At 32.3% G+C, this 18489-nt stretch overlaps 3 protein-coding genes across 5 annotated transcripts; 2 read left to right on the top strand and 1 right to left on the bottom strand.

Moving 5' to 3' along the window:
* The first annotated feature begins 2559 nt into the window (after nt 1–2559).
* Nucleotides 2560–6427, top strand: LOC114393948 (stem-specific protein TSJT1-like). The gene is made up of 5 exons (XM_028355464.1): nt 2560–2841; nt 4783–5023; nt 5116–5236; nt 5490–5599; nt 6175–6427. Exons 1-5 carry the CDS (start codon nt 2639–2641, stop codon nt 6208–6210), a joined length of 711 nt encoding a protein of 236 aa, XP_028211265.1. The 5' UTR covers nt 2560–2638; the 3' UTR covers nt 6211–6427.
* Nucleotides 6428–8005: 1578 nt separating this feature from the next.
* On the bottom strand, nt 8006–12107 carry LOC114394233 (ATP-dependent (S)-NAD(P)H-hydrate dehydratase-like). Of its 3 annotated transcripts, XM_028355902.1 has the most exons (13): nt 11988–12107; nt 11855–11859; nt 11451–11704; nt 11287–11363; nt 11014–11123; nt 10808–10922; nt 10083–10145; nt 9813–9976; nt 9365–9426; nt 8927–8993; nt 8661–8726; nt 8412–8540; nt 8006–8336 (listed from the first exon to the last, which is right to left on the bottom strand). In XM_028355902.1, exons 3-13 carry the CDS (start codon nt 11674–11676, stop codon nt 8309–8311), a joined length of 1107 nt encoding a protein of 368 aa, XP_028211703.1. In that variant the 5' UTR covers nt 11677–11704; nt 11855–11859; nt 11988–12107; the 3' UTR covers nt 8006–8308. The 3 variants fall into 3 exon arrangements, with proteins under 3 accessions (XP_028211703.1, XP_028211705.1, XP_028211704.1); XM_028355904.1 differs by lacking the exon at nt 8927–8993 and having other exon boundaries at nt 9361–9426; XM_028355903.1 differs by lacking the exon at nt 11855–11859 and having other exon boundaries at nt 11988–12087.
* A 1510-nt stretch (nt 12108–13617) lies between these two features.
* On the top strand, nt 13618–17907 carry LOC114392625 (protein trichome birefringence-like 11). The gene is made up of 4 exons (XM_028353827.1): nt 13618–14445; nt 15654–16043; nt 16719–16877; nt 17081–17907. Exons 1-4 carry the CDS (start codon nt 14000–14002, stop codon nt 17436–17438), a joined length of 1353 nt encoding a protein of 450 aa, XP_028209628.1. The 5' UTR covers nt 13618–13999; the 3' UTR covers nt 17439–17907.
* The last annotated feature ends 582 nt before the right edge of the window (nt 17908–18489 follow it).

The raw sequence follows: 18489 nt of genomic DNA, 5'->3' as shown, positions 1-18489 counted from the left end.
GTAAGTTTTTAATCCTTAAATTTTTTTCAAATTTGATTTTTAATCTTTAAACTTTTATTTGACTAGTTAAGATTTTTAAACTTTTAAAAATTTTAATTTTTAATCTTTTAACAAAAATTTGAATTCATTATTTTTACTTATTTAACGAGATTTCAATAACTAAAAATTAATTTTTTCAAAATGTTAGGGATAAACATAGCAAATCATTACTACTCATCTTAATTTTCTTTCACAATATTTTATATATTAGTGCAAGTTCAACCCAAAAAGAATACCCAATATAAGAAGAACTTTTGTCAATAGCAGATCTGGTACTATCTAACAAAAAAAAAAACACTAATAATTAACCGTTAGCTTTGTTGATAAATAAAAACTTTTGTTATTCTGTAAATTGTCAATTAAAAATGAAAGTTTTTTATTGAAAAAAAGTAAATTGTTATTTGGAGAAAAAAATGCAATTTTACACAAACCTTGTATGGCTGTTTATGAAATGTTTTAGAGAAGTACAAATTCATCTTATAATCTTCATTTTTTTCTCAAAACCTTATTTAATCTACAAAGGTGAAAAGAAAGTAAAAGAGATAAATCATGCAAAGAATTAGGGTGTGATATGAACTGATCTTGTCCTTTTCAATCTTGCTCGACTTTCAATACTTCAAATCAAAATGTTTCTAATCGTCTTTTTAATATTTTTCTTATTAATATCCAATTCTTAGCCTAGTGACTACCAAAAGAAATCTTAACCTATAGTGTTAAGTGAAAATAAGTCTGAGTTAATATTTAGATTACAAAGTGACTTGACACGTATGTATATATATATGTATAATATTTTATTTAAATTGACTAGTAATATTTAATTTGCGTTTTTATTCTATCATGGAATAGGACAAACTTTAATTTTAAGTTTTTTGTTCACCATTTTTTTAAACAATTTTTTTTTTCATTTATTCCTTTGCTATTTACCTCGTCGTTTGTTCTCCATTTCTTCACTAACATGTTGTAATTTGTAGTTTAACTTGTTTTTGATACCTCTCCCATAAGACACCGGACACATCATGTGAGATGTTTTGTGGTGATAATTTTGTTGTCATGCTTTGAAATTGGGGATGCAAGCCTCTCTTAAAAGTCAGCAATAATTGCATTGAAGTTCTGTTTGTTTCTCATATTATACTCATCTTCCTTAAACGCCTCGTGCTTTGGTATTTTTAATAGCATTATGTGTAGTTCGTATATAAAAAAAGAAGGGAGATATGTGCGTGTGTTTGTGTGTGTGTTTTTTTTTAGAATATCATTGTGTAAGAATAATATATAAAAATTTCATTTGGTCGCCTTAGTGACAATATTTCGGTGTATATATATATATATATATATATATATATATATATAATTATGAGGATGAAAATAAAAAAATAAAACTAATAATTTATAAGCTAACTTTCTTTTAATAAATCTTAAGAACAAACTTTTTTTAATAAATTACTTAAAGTAATTTATAACAAAAATTATAAGCTAAACGCTTACTAAAATAAGCCGTGTCAAACAAAATTAATAGCCTAGAAGCAGGTCAAAGAGTGTACAAGCTCTTTGAGTAAGTTGTGAAACATATAATAATAATAATAAAAAAAAAAATACTTTTAAACTTTAATATAGGTAAAAAAATTAAATTTAGACTCAAATATAAAAAAAAATTAACTACTTTGATCATATTTAATGATACTATTCCAAAAATATTATTAAATTAATTATAATTCTAGTTTTAATGACTGATTTTTATTCTTTACATCAATTTTTAATGAATGATATCTTACAAAAAAAATATTTTTAAATGTGTTTAGTAAAATTAAATGACACTTTCTTTGATCTTAAATATAAAAAAATATCACACTAATTAAAAAAAAATAATTAAACACATTTAATTACATCAACTACAATTTAAAAACAATTTTGTTTACTCTTTATTAAAGTTGATATCAGGCATAATAAATAATTATTGAAATTAGTAGTTCAATTAAATATAAATATTTTAAAAATAATAACATTAAATAAGATAAAATTAGTTAAAATTTTCTTATAGAAAAAAATATTTTTTCTTCTTATAATTGAAATCAACTAACTAATTTTTTTAATTAAAAATAAAGTTAATTATTTTTGTTTATATTTAAGTTGCAGAAAGTATTAAAAATGAATCAATGAAGCTAGTGGGTCTCTCTATTGACGTTGTCCGATTTCATTAATCAATTAATAAATATTACTAATCAGTATTATTACAAAATTAGTTAAGAAAGTAAAAAAAACATCTATCATGAAAATTATAAGAAAGAGTAAAAAAATCATAAATAATATAATTTTTTTCATCATAATAAAAAAAGGTTTTCTTTTTTAGTTTTTTAATCAGAAAGAAAATATTTTTAAAAAAATGTCGCCCGATGTGGATCCCACGTGTCAGCTGTCTAAATTCCAGAATTATTATCATTAGATTAGATACTCATAAATTTCCAAATATTACGAGTGAAATGACTAGATTGCCCTGGTTGCATCCCTCTATAAAAGGCAATCCAGGGTCCAGCTTCATATCCCATTCCTTGAGAAGATTCTGGTGAATGCGTAGAAAAGGAAAATAAAGAAATTAGCGTGAAAAATGTTGGGTGTGTTCAGCAGCTCCATAGTGTCGCCGCCGGAGGAGCTCGTTGCCGCCGGCAGCCGTACACCGTCGCCGAAGATGACGGCGGCGGCGCTGCGGAAGTGGTTCGAGGAGAAGAACCCCTCCGCAGTGTCGGTGGAGGTCGGAGAGCATGTCCAGCTCGCTTATACCCACCAGAACGAGTCGCCGTTTCAGCCCAGGTAAATTATTACACCAAAACGAAGTCCTTATCATCCTCACTCCTCAGGAGTCCGTCTAAATTTTTAGTGCTTGCTAATCACTAATCACTAATCACTCAACTTAAAAAAGTAAATGAATATTAATTAGAATTTTTTAGAATAAAAAAGTAAAAGGAGAAAATGGAATTACCGTGACCGTGTGATGGTTGAGATTCAATCGATCCGATCGGACGGTTGCTGGTTGTCGTTATAGGAATATTCTTAGCGAGGAAGAGGAAGGAGCTTCTTGTGTGGCTAATTTTACAAAAGGGACCATATTATGGCATAAATGATGCTTCAGGTCCTTCATGACCCAAGGCTGTAATGTTGTCCGCTTTTTTTTTTTAGTAATGTAAATTGATTGATAAAACTAAAGTATAACTAAAAATATGTATATATACTATGAAAATACTAATTATCTTTTTTATCAATAAGTATAATTACTTTATTTATTCTCACTAAAAAAACCGAAATAATTTTTTTAAGGAAACAAAATCCAACATACCAATTTTACGAACTTTAAGAAGATTCAGAGAAAATCTATTCAATCCTGGTGGTGATTAGGCTGATTTGAGTAATGTATTTAGCACAGGTTAAGTTCTTTAATATTTTTTGAAAAAATAGTTATAAAGTAGTTTTATAGTAAAGTTTTATAATATTAAATCTATGTTGATTTATATCATAATAATTTTAAGAAATATATAAATCAAGTGATTTGGTTGGCCTGGGTTACAAAACTCAAACTCAAGTGTTTTTTTTTCTCTGTTTTGTTTTTATTCAGAATTAATATTTTTAAAAATAACGTAAATAACAAAATTTGATTTTCACAATTTTTTATAATATCTCTTGATAAAAAATATAACATTAAGATAATATCTTATAATTATAATAAAAGTACACTAAATAAATAAATAAAAACAAAGGCCACTTAAGATTTAATTGAGTTTATTTAGATCAACTCATTTTTAGAGTCAATTTTTAAAAGTACTTTAAAAGTTATTTAAACCATTGCTGATCATGCATTGAGTGAGTTCAGTGACTTATTTGACAATGAATGAAATTTACTAAGCTAACTATTTATTGTGAAAATCAAAGGAGACTTTAAAAGAAGTTATAAATAACACAATTTTGTACTTCGAAATACAAATCTTCCTCTTTTTAACTATATTATACCGATAGTTTTCGATCTAGTGAACCTGGCTCAATAAGCCTCTCTGAAGTTTTTTGTTTTTGTTTTTATCGTCGAGAGAATCCTCTAAAATTGTTCTTCTTTGACCCAATGAAGGTCGGGTCTAATAATTATTGGTCAATGGATCTAATGATTTTATATGATGCGATGTTACATCGAGCAGTTCAGATGAGCCCAATACATGTTATATGGCCTAGTGTCATTTGGGCTCGATGATTCCTCGATGGCCCAACGTAATTTAAACAAGTAGGATATTTTCTTTTGGTGAATGCACAGAAGACAGAACAATGTTTTAGCGCCTGGATATATTAACGTAGTCAGCTTAACGAGTGATTTTGAATTAGACCGAACAATGTTTTGATAGAGTTTTCTAATCAAAATTAGATATTTATCTCAGCAATCTACACATTAATAATCAATTTGTACGAAATATCAAATGAAACTTTGATTTTGATTGAAGATTTTGTCCTTAAACTGTGTCATGCAGTCTCACCAATTTAACATACGGTTTAGTTTTATAAACATTGTAATTAAAGCATGAGAAGATAGTCATTACCATGGTCCATGAGACAGGCTTTATCTGACGTAGCGGTTGTTCTTAGTGGTACTGGTAGAGTAACCATGGATGTCTAACACAGTAGTGAATATCTATGATGTCCTTATAGCTAGAATGCAGTGTGCAATCTTGTTAAATTCATAACCTTGTTGTCTAAATATTGAGTGTATAATGGCAGATCCTTTGCTGTGAAGGATGAGGTATTCTGCTTGTTTGAGGGAGCCCTTGACAATTTGGGCAACTTGAGACAACAATATGGATTGGCCAAGTCAACCAATGAAGTATTGTTGGTCATTGAGGCTTACAAAGCATTGCGTGACAGAGCACCCTACCCTGCTAATCACGTTGTTGGCCATCTCAGTGGGAGCTTTGCTTTCATAGTTTTTGACAAATCTACTTCTACCCTCTTTGTGGCCTCTGTAAGTCATCGTAGTCCAACCTACTAATTGTCATGATCCACCACCATAAGCTTTCATTTCTTGCTCATTTTGCTTTGTATTACTTTTGACAGGATCAATATGGTAAGGTACCTCTATATTGGGGAATTACTGCTGATGGCTACGTAGCATTTGCCGATGATGCAGAATTGCTTAAAGGTGCTTGTGGCAAGTCACTTGCTTCTTTCCCTCAAGGTGGGTTAACTTCTATATCATGTGTTTATTATATTACAATTCCCAATAGTGCTTATAGTGATTCAGACCGGATCATTTAACTTTCCAAGATGGAAATAGTATGACAAGGTTTAGAATACAAGAGGGGGAAATGAACCATATAATATGTGCTGCGGGTTGTATAGGGCAGAATAAGATTTTACAATAACATCGTCTCAGTTTTGTTTCTTTTCTCCTAAATCATTGTTGACATTTTTGCTCTCTAATTGGACAGGATGTTTCTACTCTACAGCTGTTGGAGGATTGATGTGCTATGAGAATCCTAAAAATAAGATTACTGCAGTTCCTGCTAATGAGGAGGAAATCTGGGGAGCGACTTTCAAGGTAACAATGAAATTTAATATATAAAACAGTTACTGATTCAGTGCTCCATGCTTCTATAGGTCATTACAACAAAACAAGATGTAACCTAGGATTCCCATCTTGTGATGTCATGGTTTGTTCTGAAAGCTTAGAACTAGTGAACTACCAGTATTGCAAATTGGGGAAGATTAAGTTAGGAACGAGTGTTGATAAATTCTCAAAGTCTCTTCCAGTAACCTGAGAACTCATTTGAACAAAATTTCACTGATCTAAATGGTAGTTGTCCTATAGAATATCTTTTGAAGGTACTGCTAGATCTTAAAACTAGAGTCAAATAGGATGCCACCAAGATTGTAATTAAATTTCATTTGGGTAATAATCTCAGGGATTCATCCTCGTGCTCAGTTAATGTCCTTTATTTACATATAGGAAGCCCTGCTATTGTCTATTTAATTTAATTAATTTCTGGTTAATTTTAATACCAGTTGGTTTCCAACATTTCTTGCATGCATAATCTAGTGTAGTCAGCTCTCCATTATTGAACTTGATTTCCAATTACTTTTACTGACTATCAAATTGGTGGGATGATATATCAGGTGGAAGGGCCAGCAGTTGTCGTAGCCAGACAATAGATTTTCCTTTCTGCTGGTGAGATGCCATATGATGATTAGTGGAGGAGACTGTAAAAGGCATCCATGAGGGCCAATGTAATTAAATGGCATGGGGAGTGATCACTGGAATTGGGAAATATTAGGGGTGTAACTTTGTTCATTAGATAGAGAATTTGCTGTTTCTATCAATGTACAGTTACGCTTTTCAATCTAATAAAGTCTGGTTTTGGATTCTCTACTCTCACTCTATATTAAAATTTTCAAATCAACAAACAAATAGGCTGATAAAAATCAATTCCATAGCACGCACAAAATAATGAACTTTGTCATGACGAACTCTCAACCAATTCATCAACTTATTCCTCACTTATCTGAGATTCAAACAAAAACTCAGTTTCCATAAATCAATTCCATAGTCTGGTTTTTTTTTTTTTTTTTCAAAATATGCTGCTTATTGAAAAATTTATGCAAACTGAGTTTTTGTTTGAATCTCAGAAGTGAGGAATAATTTTTTTTTTTTTTAAAAATTTTATTCCTCACTTCTGAGATTCAAACAAAAACTCAGTTTGCATAAATTTTTCAATAAGCAGCATATTTTGAAAAAAAAAAAAACATGGTATAACATGAAAATTATGAAGGGATTTTTTATTTTATCTCTTATTTCTTAAGTTTATCAAAATTGGACTTAACTATCCTTCACTTACGCTATCATCTTGCACGTTAAGAGATTCGTCTTGTCTGCTACATAACATGAAAATTAAGTAGGTTTGGTAGGCAGGTGAGAATGGCACAAAGCATGATATTAAAGTTACATTCTATATTTGGTCTAATTTTTACAAATGGAATAAAACAATAAACGAGACTAAGTTATTTATCTATTTTGTCCTGGTAGTAGTCGTCGCACACTTCTCTCTCCCATCTTCTCCTTTGGCAGGCTCACTTGATGGGTTCTTAGAAGGTGCTGTATTTTTTCAGCATTTGAATCCGGCATTGCCTTACTCAGACCCTCTGTGCTCCCCGTAATTTGAAGAAAAGTTCTGAGGAAGGTAATGCCGGATTTTGTAAGAAAACTTAAATTTTAATAAAAGAAAAAGGTGGAAAACAGATTTTGTAAGCAAAAAGTTAACTGAAGCTTTTTTTAAGAAAAAAATTTGTATTTTCCAATTTTACTTTCCCTCTCATCCTGAATAAATGATGCAAGTCAATCAATATGAAACAGTGAAAGGAAATTTTAAGCTTAATTTTTTTTAAGCTAAAACGACTAAATTCTGTTTTATTTTTAAAATCCTAAGTTTTTAAGTTGAACTTTAAAGTACTACTTATTAAGTTAAATAAAGTTGGGCTGACCATAATTTAAATATTCATGTATTTATGAATAATTTGTTTGAAGTGTATGGATGTTCCAAATCAAATCACTGTAAACCACCAAATCGATAAAAAAAAAAACAAACAATCAAATTAAAAATTGAAAATCAGAAACCCAAAAAAAACTGTATATTTGTTTACAATTTGCTTTGGTTTTTGGTTACTATTGTAAAAAGTGAGCCAAACCAAACCGAATGTCATGTTATACTTATATTGATTTTGCTACATGAATGTTTGATATTATATAGTACAATATGATAGACAATATTTTCTGAGATATCAGATATGTATCGAGTGGTTTTTGTTGCTTCGCTGGTAATAAACATTAAACTAACATTTTTCTGCTTGTAATTAAGATGTACAATTTACTTTTACAAAAATAGTGTACCAATATTATAGAAAATCATGCACAATTTACTTTTGTATTATAAAAAAAAAAACACATACCAAATTACCAATATATTGGTATTTAATAACTTGATGCATTATGCACCTTTAACGTAAAATTTTAACTGAAGCTATTTTCGGAAAAATTCTGTTCCGCACACTTATACTTTAATAGAGTTTATCATGGCACAACAAACAGATTTTACATGTTCAGAGTAGACTATGCAGACCAAACGGGGAGAAATGAACACAAGAAAGGAGAAAACTCAATAAAGAAGGAAAACAACAACAAAAAAAAAGATTCTCGTAGGATATGCAGATTTGGTTGCCAACTGTACGTATCTGTAGACCAAAGGCTCACATGGAATTAACATGCAGGAGAAATGTCTTCCAAACTGCAACAAAGAATGCAAAAGCTTAAAAATAAGCTGGTCACAATCATACAAACAATTAATTCCAACATACGCTACCTTCTGCCCAAGCATTCAATGATGTCACCAGTGACTGTGGATCTTTTCTTATTCGAGAAAGCAAGTGATGCCGCCTTCCTCAATATAGCAGACCCAGCTATGCATCCCAAAACTATTGGATTTTTACAACTGAAACAAAAATTTAATTATGTATTTTAAGTACATAACCGGTGTTAAAAAATGGGCCTGCATAATTGAACATGGAACAGAAAAATATTTATCGTTGAATCTGGAAAGTTGTGACAGAACCTGAGATTCGAATTTGAATCAGCAGCCAAAATATGTTGACGTGCCCATGACAAGAAGACAGCTACACTGCACCAATTAAGATAAGCATACTTAAGAACATTTCATGTTGCGCCTTAGTGACTGGTTGGTCATGAGCTCAAATAGAGAAACAATCTCTTTGCATAATTATATGTTGCCCTTAGAGAGGAATCCTCTAAACATATAGCATAAAATATGCTAGCAGGAAATTTCAAATGCACACCTACACACAAAAAAAAAAGACTTGCCTTCCAGAAAGGATATCACCTTGGCCACCACAACGTCTGGGAGAACCATAGACACTCACTGATTTGACTGCATAAGTGATATATGACCACAATCAAACGATTTCCTAACATTTGCAAATCTCTATTATAATATTGTTTATGCTGGTACAATGTACTGGAGCCTATAGCACCATCACTAAATTTTTGGTCATGCTTAGTAGATCGTTTCTGTCTGTTCCAAAACTTAAAGGCCTAACCAATTCAGCCGTAGAAGATACCCAACAATTAAACCAAAATAGATAAATTTAGATGACAGAGTTCTTTATTGCAATTACAATGTAGTGTTCTTCAAGCAAAAGAAGGATGAACAAGAAGCTAAGTTCATCTTAACACCCCCTCCAAAAAAAAAAACAAAAAAAAAAGGAACAAACAAGACTTATATATTTGTGAAAGACCTGCCTGTGTCACCATCGCTTATGAGATCAGAATTTCCTTTGCTTAGGATAGTAACACCACCAATCCTGCCCATGAACAGTCCAAAATTGTCATTAAAATGGATTATAAAAGCAAACTACTTAGCATTATACCATTATCTAATTTCTTTTATTGCTAAAAGATGCTAATTTTCTTTTAGAAAACATCAAAAGGATTATAAATTGTTTTTACATAATCTGATTAAAATCTGCTTTTACACAGCACTTAAGAGTTGAGCAAGTAAATTTCAAAGCACAGAATGAAGACAAACAACAGATACTTGTTTACTTCTCTAGTACATGTATGGAGGTACAGAATTTACATGCTCAAACTGTCTGTCTAGATACATATTTCATAAACCTCAGAATACACAAAAGATCAATTGCCTGAAAGCATTGACAAAAAAACTGGTAACTTAAAATGGGGAACTTACTGTTTGGCAAGAGATAGCAGTTGTTGAGGAGCATCTATGTCATTTACTTCAGAACTTAGTACTTTCTGAACTAGACGCTTATATTCATTGACATTTGGTGTTAGAACAGCTAAGGCATAGCCGCTAACAAGTTCAAGATTATTTGTAACAAGAAAAAGTCCATCCTGAAACAACATCCAAAATCTGATCAGAACAAGAGTGAAAAAAATGAAAGAATATGCATATGTTAATCAGACCTTGTGCCAGATGTCTAAAACTCAATATACATACCCCGTCTATAACTATTGGGATATTTGATCGTCTTGCATGTCTCATGATTTCACTCACACAGTCCTGACAATATTTTGCAAATGTTAGAGATAAAGATGGTGGACATTGGCAGAAAGAAAGTCATAAAAACATATAAAACAATGTCATAGAACTGAAGTGAGAAAAATGAATTGTCTATACAGCACAAGTTAAGGGGAAGAACTTTATTATAAAAACTACAGTACAAATTAGAATTAAGTTTCAAGAATTGTTTTATCACATTTTAAGCCAAATGAACTTTCATATGTATGAAAAAAAATCTTGGGTTCTTCTCCAACAGTTAGTTTCCTTATAATGAGTTTTTTTGTCAGTCTTCTAGTCATCACTATACCATAAGTTTTTTTTTTTATAGAATAATTTATGGTTGAATTTAACATTACATAAATGGAATAGATACATGCTTAACGAAAAAAAAAATGGATGCGGTTTACCAGCATACACATTAACACGTTGCACATATGAGGGAATGGTGTAAACTGTATTTTAATAGCCAAGCCCCAATCTAAGGTCAAATCTTGTATGGTCAGAAGAAATATAACTAAGAGAATAAATGCATTTGAGAAAAGTTAAGGATTTAAGATAAAACTCAAAACCCCTGAGTAAGCACGATATGGTAAAGATAGGCAAAATATATCCATGTGTGTAATAAAAATGGTACACAGTGAAACATTAAGGAGAAAGCATACTAGAAGAAATGGGTCTCTGCCAAGGCCTGGGCCAACAACAAGACAGTCAAATCTCTCCAACCACTTATCAACTTCAGCAAGAACCTTGCTTGCTATGGAACTCTTGTGTTCCTCCCTGAAATTAGTCTTTCACTAAAAAACATGGACTTGGTTTTGAAATGTTCATACCAATAGATGACGATTAACTGGAAGACTGGAAGTCGTACCCGACATTATAAGATTCTTCCAAAACAGGGTGCACAATCAACTCAGGACTGTAGCTTTTGATGACCGGAGCAGCATCTTTTGTACAAAAAACATGGGACAGATCTGCACCCTGCATAGGTGGGAAAATGGTAGGATAATTTTGTTTTTGAAAGTGAACAACAATAATAGTATAATCTGAATTGACAAAAACAGTTTTTTTTTTTCTTGGTTTCATGTGGAGAATTCAGAATGAAGGGGAAAAGGCTAAATATGAAAGGAGTGCAGGTACTAACAATTTTTAAGGCTGAAATTGCAGCAAAATATGGAGCACCTGTGTATTCACGGCAACCTCCAATAACAGCTATATTTCCTGATTTGAAACATAAGTGAAGGAAACATTAGAGGTTTCTTCTTTTCTTAAATAAAAGGATCATAGAGAGTTGCAATTATGTTATACCTGCCTGGCCTTTGTGTCTGGTAGGATCAAGGGCAGGAGTAATTGCTCGAATAACAGTCTGAGAGTCAACCTCAAGAGACCTTAGGGCTTGCATGTCTCTATGTCTATGATCAATGGAGCCTCCCACACACCTTATCAAGAATTGTTGCCTTCTGGGAACAGAAGAAGCCAATATACAACTTTTTGCAGAGTCCAGTAATATACGGTAATTCATGCCATCTCTCATTAACACGAACAAGAACAAACACCAATCCCTATCCACAGCAAGAGTTGAGAGATTAATTTAAAAATGCTCATCTCATAAGCACTGAATTGCGAAGTTAATTCCTTCTTGATGGCACACGCAAACGAGTCGATAGATATTGCCAATTTCTTCCACTAACCAATTCAATTCAATTGCTTACCTGCACTGCAATGTTTCAAAAACACATAGTTTGATTGAAGCGAGATACAAGGTTTTGAAATTTACGCAGACACACAGTGACTAAAAAAATTCAGAGGACACACAGTAACGCACAAACTTGACAATACCATTACCTGCAACTCCAACTGTTGAAGAGTCGAGGCTTCAATCCCACCGTTTTACATTTCAGCTGGCTTGGCTTCGATGGCTATGGTTATGACTCGGCTCATTATTCAGATTATTAATTAATTGGGCCAACGATTTTTTATTGGCGGGGACTATTCACACCATCTGTTTTCTCTTCACACTCCTAAGGGGGGAGTTTGTACCATTGTGCCATTTTTGCATAAGAGGAATTATATTCCTATGTAGACCATATTGCCCCCACACTTATGAGAAGGATAGGTCATGGGAGTAAGATGTTACCCTTACCTTAGCATGAACATGTGAAGAGATGGGTTAAAGCCTCTTATACATGCATAGCGCACAATGACTCTTGTTTGCTTCTTTTGAGCGACCACACAAGGACATTAACTTCTTTGGGCCACCTTCTATTGGGGGAGTAAGATGTTACCCTTACCTTTATAATGTGTCATCTTTCCTACATTTACCTATAATAGGGGGAAGCTGCTATCTTCCCACCGAGTGTTATTGGGGTGGGAGTATGGATGTGGACTGACCCGATAAGCTTGTAGATTGGATGGATAACGAATTTTTTTCTTTTTTAAATTTGTATAAATATATCAAGTTTTTAAGTTCAATTTCTTAAGCTCACATATCTAACAAATTTTATTTATAAACTTATGATTGTTTATTTAATTCACTTAAGTTAAATTTGTAAGGATTGTTAATTTATTATGTTAAGATTTTGATATTTAATTTTATGTAATTATTGTTAATTTGTTATGTTTAAAATATTGATATATTTTAGTGTAATAAGTTTTGGCTTAAAAATTGAAGTTAATTTTTTTTTCTTTTAATTTTATACTTTATTCACTTTTTTAAAAAATATTCTTTTATATTTTTTTTCAAATTAATATTTTGATTTATGGACCGATCTGTTTATCTACTACAAATTTTTATAGACTAAATATGAACCTTACAAAAAAGTCTATTTATTTCATAAACCTGAATTATCTAACCAGTCTAAAACCTGAATTTGTGTTATATTTGGTTGATTGCACGATATTTGTTGACAATAGTTTCTAAAGGTATACATATAATTATTATTTTGTGTAGATTTATTTTTAACAGTATATAGTATTTGCTTTAAAAAAGTATTTGAAAATGTATACTTATTATTAGCTATATTTTACCATTTAGTGTACAATTTTTATAAATAAAAGAGTAAGGCTAGAAAAAAATCAATCTAAATAGTTTTAAATTACTTTAAATTTAAATTTTAAACTAAACTGATTAAATAACAAATGAAAAAATTAAAACAATTTAATTAGACAATTTTTTTTCTTTAAAATTTATCTAATATAATCTGCGAACATCCGATGTGTATAAAGACTAAAATCTAAAATAAACACAACTACAGAGATGAAATCAATAATCAATAATTCTAACCTTAAAAGCTTGTTGATAGCATTTCTTTCAAATTAAATCCTAGGATATTACGGCCGTTAAAACGAAGCCACGTTATACATTTTTTGCGCGCGTGTGTTCACGGTCCAATATGAAGCCAGTTGTTTTTTACCCTCTCTTCAACGTTCAAACGACCGTGGGACCGTGTCTTGTCTACCATTACCCTATTTTCCTTTTAATTTCAAGGATAGTGGTGAGAGATTTTGGAAGCAAAGTCCTCAGTTGCTAGAAGCAGTAGAGCAGACCCTGATTGTGTTAATCAATGAATACGTCACCAAATCTCAGTGTGTGGTGTTGAAAATAAATTGAATGAAATGCTCCTTTGCTTCTTCTACACCCATCCTTTTTCCTCATTGATGGTATTTACCAAACTGACCTACCAAGCAAAGTTAACAAAACATGCTTCCTCTGTTTATTTGTGGTGCGTGGCATGAATGCCATCTTGCTTGCATGCCACCCTTCTTCTGCTATGCGCTTTTAAGTTTCCGTCTCGTTATAAGTGTCCACCACTGCGACCGTTAAAGCCACACTCAGAATCTTAAATTTGAATATTTTAATGTCTTCTCCTAAGAACTCATCACAACATGAAGCTGAAGCCATTCCAGTTTTTGAAGCTATTAGGAGGGCTAAGCGCTTAAGGTTGTTTGAGCCGTCTCTGGGTGTTCTTGGGTTTGTTGTTGTAACTGTCTTTGTGATTTGCTGCTTCTTCTATTCGGATAACGGATACTTTGCTTCAAGAATCGGGTTCTTGGAGCAACCACAGAGGTTTGCTTGGTTGTGGATAAAAGGGTCTACAGAACCACCCAGAGTTGAGTTTCTTGGAGAAAAGGGTGGTGGGTGTGATTTCTTTGATGGGGAATGGGTTTGGGATGAGAGTTACCCTTTGTATCAATCAAAAGATTGCAGCTTTCTGGATGAAGGTTTTCGGTGTTCTGAGAATGGACGACGTGATTTGTTTTACACCAAGTGGAGGTGGCAGCCCAAAGGTTGCAACTTGCCCAGGTACACGTTTGATGTTTGTTTTCCATTGCTTTCGTTTTAATACTTTTCAAGTTGATTACGTTGTTAATGTTCTTTTTTCACTAATCGTTTGGTTTCTGAGAAAATGAGGATGGAGATGGTAAATTCAAATGCTGGTCTAATAATTTCAGCTGAATTTTTAAGGAACAAAACCATCGGGTATCACGCTGCCGGCAAACAATGTTCATGCTTAACTTTTAGTATTTGGAAAATTGGAATGATAAAAGATAAAAAAGAATACTCGTGGTGTGTGACTTTGAATGCCTTTAACCATCTAATCCGTCATCTTGACAGAATGACAGCGACCAAACATTTGGTAGCAATTGGGCTATCCGTTGTCTCATTACCCTCCTTTGTAAATTTCAGCTATTAGGACATGCAGCTCTGTAAAAATGAAAACATTTTTTTTTTGTACGCAATTTCCACTCCGAAACTTTAGTCTTTCATGGATGTCTATATTGATAAGCATGATGAAATGCTCGATTCCTTTTGTACTTATTATTGTCTTTTGTTTTCCTTTTCCACATCATTTTCATTTTTTCTACTTTTTTTTTGGTTTGTCTTTTCCTTCGTTTGGAAGTAAACCACAACCCTCGTTTCCTTTGTTGGCCTTTAGTCGGAGTCTTGAACTATATTCCTTACGTGCCCTTTATACATGCTGTGTTTAATTTTTCTTCAAAGTTTAATCTTTATACATTGTCAATGTAAAAAAAAAACACTGTCAATCCATTCTATTGCTAAGTCAACAATCTTACCATATATAAACTATGAATGGATGACAAAATCAACTATATTACAAAACCTTTTTGTCAATAATCTAACCATATATCATATATGACCATCTATGATTGGATGTCAATGTAAAATGCCTTTAGACTGTCAATCCATCGTCATTAAATTCCTTTGTTTTTTTAATGCTGCCAGTTTGTGTGTGTGTGTAATGTTGGTGAATTTCAACAAGTTCATTTATACTCAGTAGCCTAAATTGCAGTGTTTTGAGACTAACTTTGTCTCAACGAACTATTTTGGGGTTATTGGTACTAAATACTAATCATGGTGTTGCATGGATGAGATTCAGTAGCTATGTATTCATTTATTTTGATTTGCACTATTGTTTTTTCTGATTAAATGCAAAGTAAATGAAGTAAACTAGCTCAGTTGCTCCTTTCGTTTGTCTCTAATAAAAACAGATTCAATGCAACATTGATGTTGGAAAAACTACGAAACAAACGCATAGTGTTTGCTGGGGACTCAATTGGGAGAAACCAATGGGAATCACTCTTATGCATGCTCTCTTCTGGAGTTCCTAACAAGCAATCAATCTACGAAGTGAACGGATGCCCAATTACAAAGCACAAGGGGTTCTTGGTGTTCAAATTCAAGGATTTTAATTGTTCAGTGGAATACTATAGAGCTCCATTTCTTGTATTGCAGAGCCGGCCTCCTACTGGAGCTCCTGAAAATATTAGGACAACTCTGAAAGTGGATACAATGGATTGGAACTCTGAGAAGTGGAGAGATGCAGATATCCTGGTTCTTAACACAGGGCACTGGTGGAATTATGAAAAAACAATAAGAGGGTATTTCAATCCTCCCCATAATTTTATTGCTTAAACATTTCCTGTCACTGGGTTAGCTTGAAAATGTGAAAAAACAAATAGAAAAAAAGTTCAAACAGGATGAAATTTAAAAATTTAGCTGTATCAGGTGTCAGCTTTTCCCAGTGGTAATTCTTATCTATGATCTCTTAGTGGTAATTAGACAGTTGCAGAATGGTGACAAAGGGAATTGAAATTAGGATGATGATTAATTGATTTTGGGAATATGGTAGTTTAAAACTGATGGTTATAGGAGGATTTTTTTTTATTTTTTTTTCTGTTTTGTGTTTGCTCTCCCTTTTTTCCTTTCCGTCCTTTCTTCAAGCTATTATGTTTGTTATTTTCCATTTGTGCTATTGTTTTTCAACAGCTTACCCTTCCCTTTGTGCTGAATTCAAAGTTCTGTTAATTGGATTATGATCCCCAAGAAATCTGATTTTCTGCTGATCTTGTTGTAAGATATTAAGTCTATATTTTATCAGATTTGAGTCAAACCAAACCATGGCATTAAAACTAACCGTGTGCTTTCTTAACTATAGTATTTCAGTGATACAAAACTGTAATATATTGGTTGCATCACTCTTAAACTGTATGTGTCATTTATCTGTAATTTTTGGTCTTGAAAAAGGATTAAACTTTTAGTTTATATTTGTTCAGGGGTTGTTATTTCCAAGAAGGAATGGAAGTTAAGTTGGAAATGCAGGTAGAAGATGCTTACAAACAGTCCATTCAAACAGTGTTGAACTGGATACAAAATACGGTAAATCCTATCAAGACGCGGGTTTTCTTTCGTACTTTAGCCCCAGTACACTTCAGGTTGGTTTGACAGTTCAAATGATGAGTTCCCTGCACTTTAATTATATGACTTGTTCTTTAATCTCACTTTACAATGAAGCACCACTACATTGGTCTTGTCCATAATTATATTTCGCATGTATCTTGTTCAATACTACATGATGTACAAAGCATTCCACAAGCTTACGTATCTTTAGAAACTAAATTGGTGTGATATGTTTCAGAGGTGGGGATTGGAAAAACGGTGGAAACTGTCATTTGGAAACACTACCAGAGCTTGGCTCTTCATTGGTGCCTAATGACAACTGGTCGCAATTCAAAATAGCCAATGTTGTCTTATCTGCTGCACACGCAAATATTTCTGAAACAAAGAAGTTCGTTGTGTTGAATGTAACCCAGATGACTGCTCATAGAAAAGATGGGCACTCGTCTATCTATTATCTCGGTCGTAGTGCGGGCCCTGTGCATCATCGTCGCCAAGATTGCAGCCATTGGTGTCTGCCTGGTGTACCTGATACATGGAATGAGCTGCTTTATGCACTGTTGCTTAAACATGAAACTGCTCACAGAGGGAACTTGTAACATGCATCAGTATGATTTACTGAGAAATTCTTCTAATTGTGTTGTCTGGATTCATCATTCATGGAGCTTTTTGGGCAGGAATACACCAAATCTTTCCTAGAAAAGTGTTACACAGAACAACAGGAGACATTTTACATCAGAGATCTGCTGACAGGGACAAAGGTATCATCATATTTTATTGCTGCCAATCACCAGTGACTGTGAGAACTATGTGTCTTCAGAAGAGACTCAACGTTCTGGGGACAATAACATGGACTTCGTTTTGAAATATAAAGCTGCTTGCAGCAAGAAACCATTAGTTTCTCACTTTTGGTTATCTTGTGACTAGATGAGGGAAGGAACAACTGTAATTATCAAATTCTTTTGTAAGGTAATATGAACACATTTTTTTATACAAAATCAAAGATTAGTTAAGGAAAATGCTAAGTTCAATCTTGTTCCCGTGAATTTTTAAAAATGTAACTTTTATTAAATATATATTCACTTTTTAATTGATACCCTTAATTTCCTCTAATTTTTTTTATACCCTTAATTTTAATAAATCATAGTTTTCGGAGCTCCCAATGCCTATTGACCTTTCCGGCTCACATTGCATATGTTAATGTAGTTGTTTGATATAAAATTATGCACAATAAATCTTTTTTTTTTTGGTGAATACTATTCACACTAACTCTGATTAAATTCCAATTTTAGAAAGAGAACGACGCAATTTTTTTTTACTGCAGAATGAAGCAGTTTGTAAGTTAATCAATTAATTTATTTGATTAAGAGTAAGTTATTAATAATACTTGATTAAGATTTTTTTATAATATATTTTGAAAAAGTTGTTAGCTTAAAAATTCTGATTTGATAGAGCATGACTTATAAATTAAGAGTTACCAAAATTTTCTTCTGATTTTGTTGCTGTTGATTTTAAGGAATTTACAATCTTTTACCTTGAAATATGTACCGAAAATAGAAATGAATTTTACTATTTCATCCAATAACATCCTGTTATTATGATAAAAATTGCTATTATGCTGTTATTAAATTACAAACAGTATTTTTTTAT

This window comes from Glycine soja, chromosome 17, assembly GCF_004193775.1.
Source record: "Glycine soja cultivar W05 chromosome 17, ASM419377v2, whole genome shotgun sequence".
Lineage (NCBI taxonomy): Eukaryota > Viridiplantae > Streptophyta > Magnoliopsida > Fabales > Fabaceae > Glycine > Glycine soja.
Note: the sequence above shows the minus strand (reverse complement) of the source record. Positions and strands in the feature narration are given on the sequence as shown.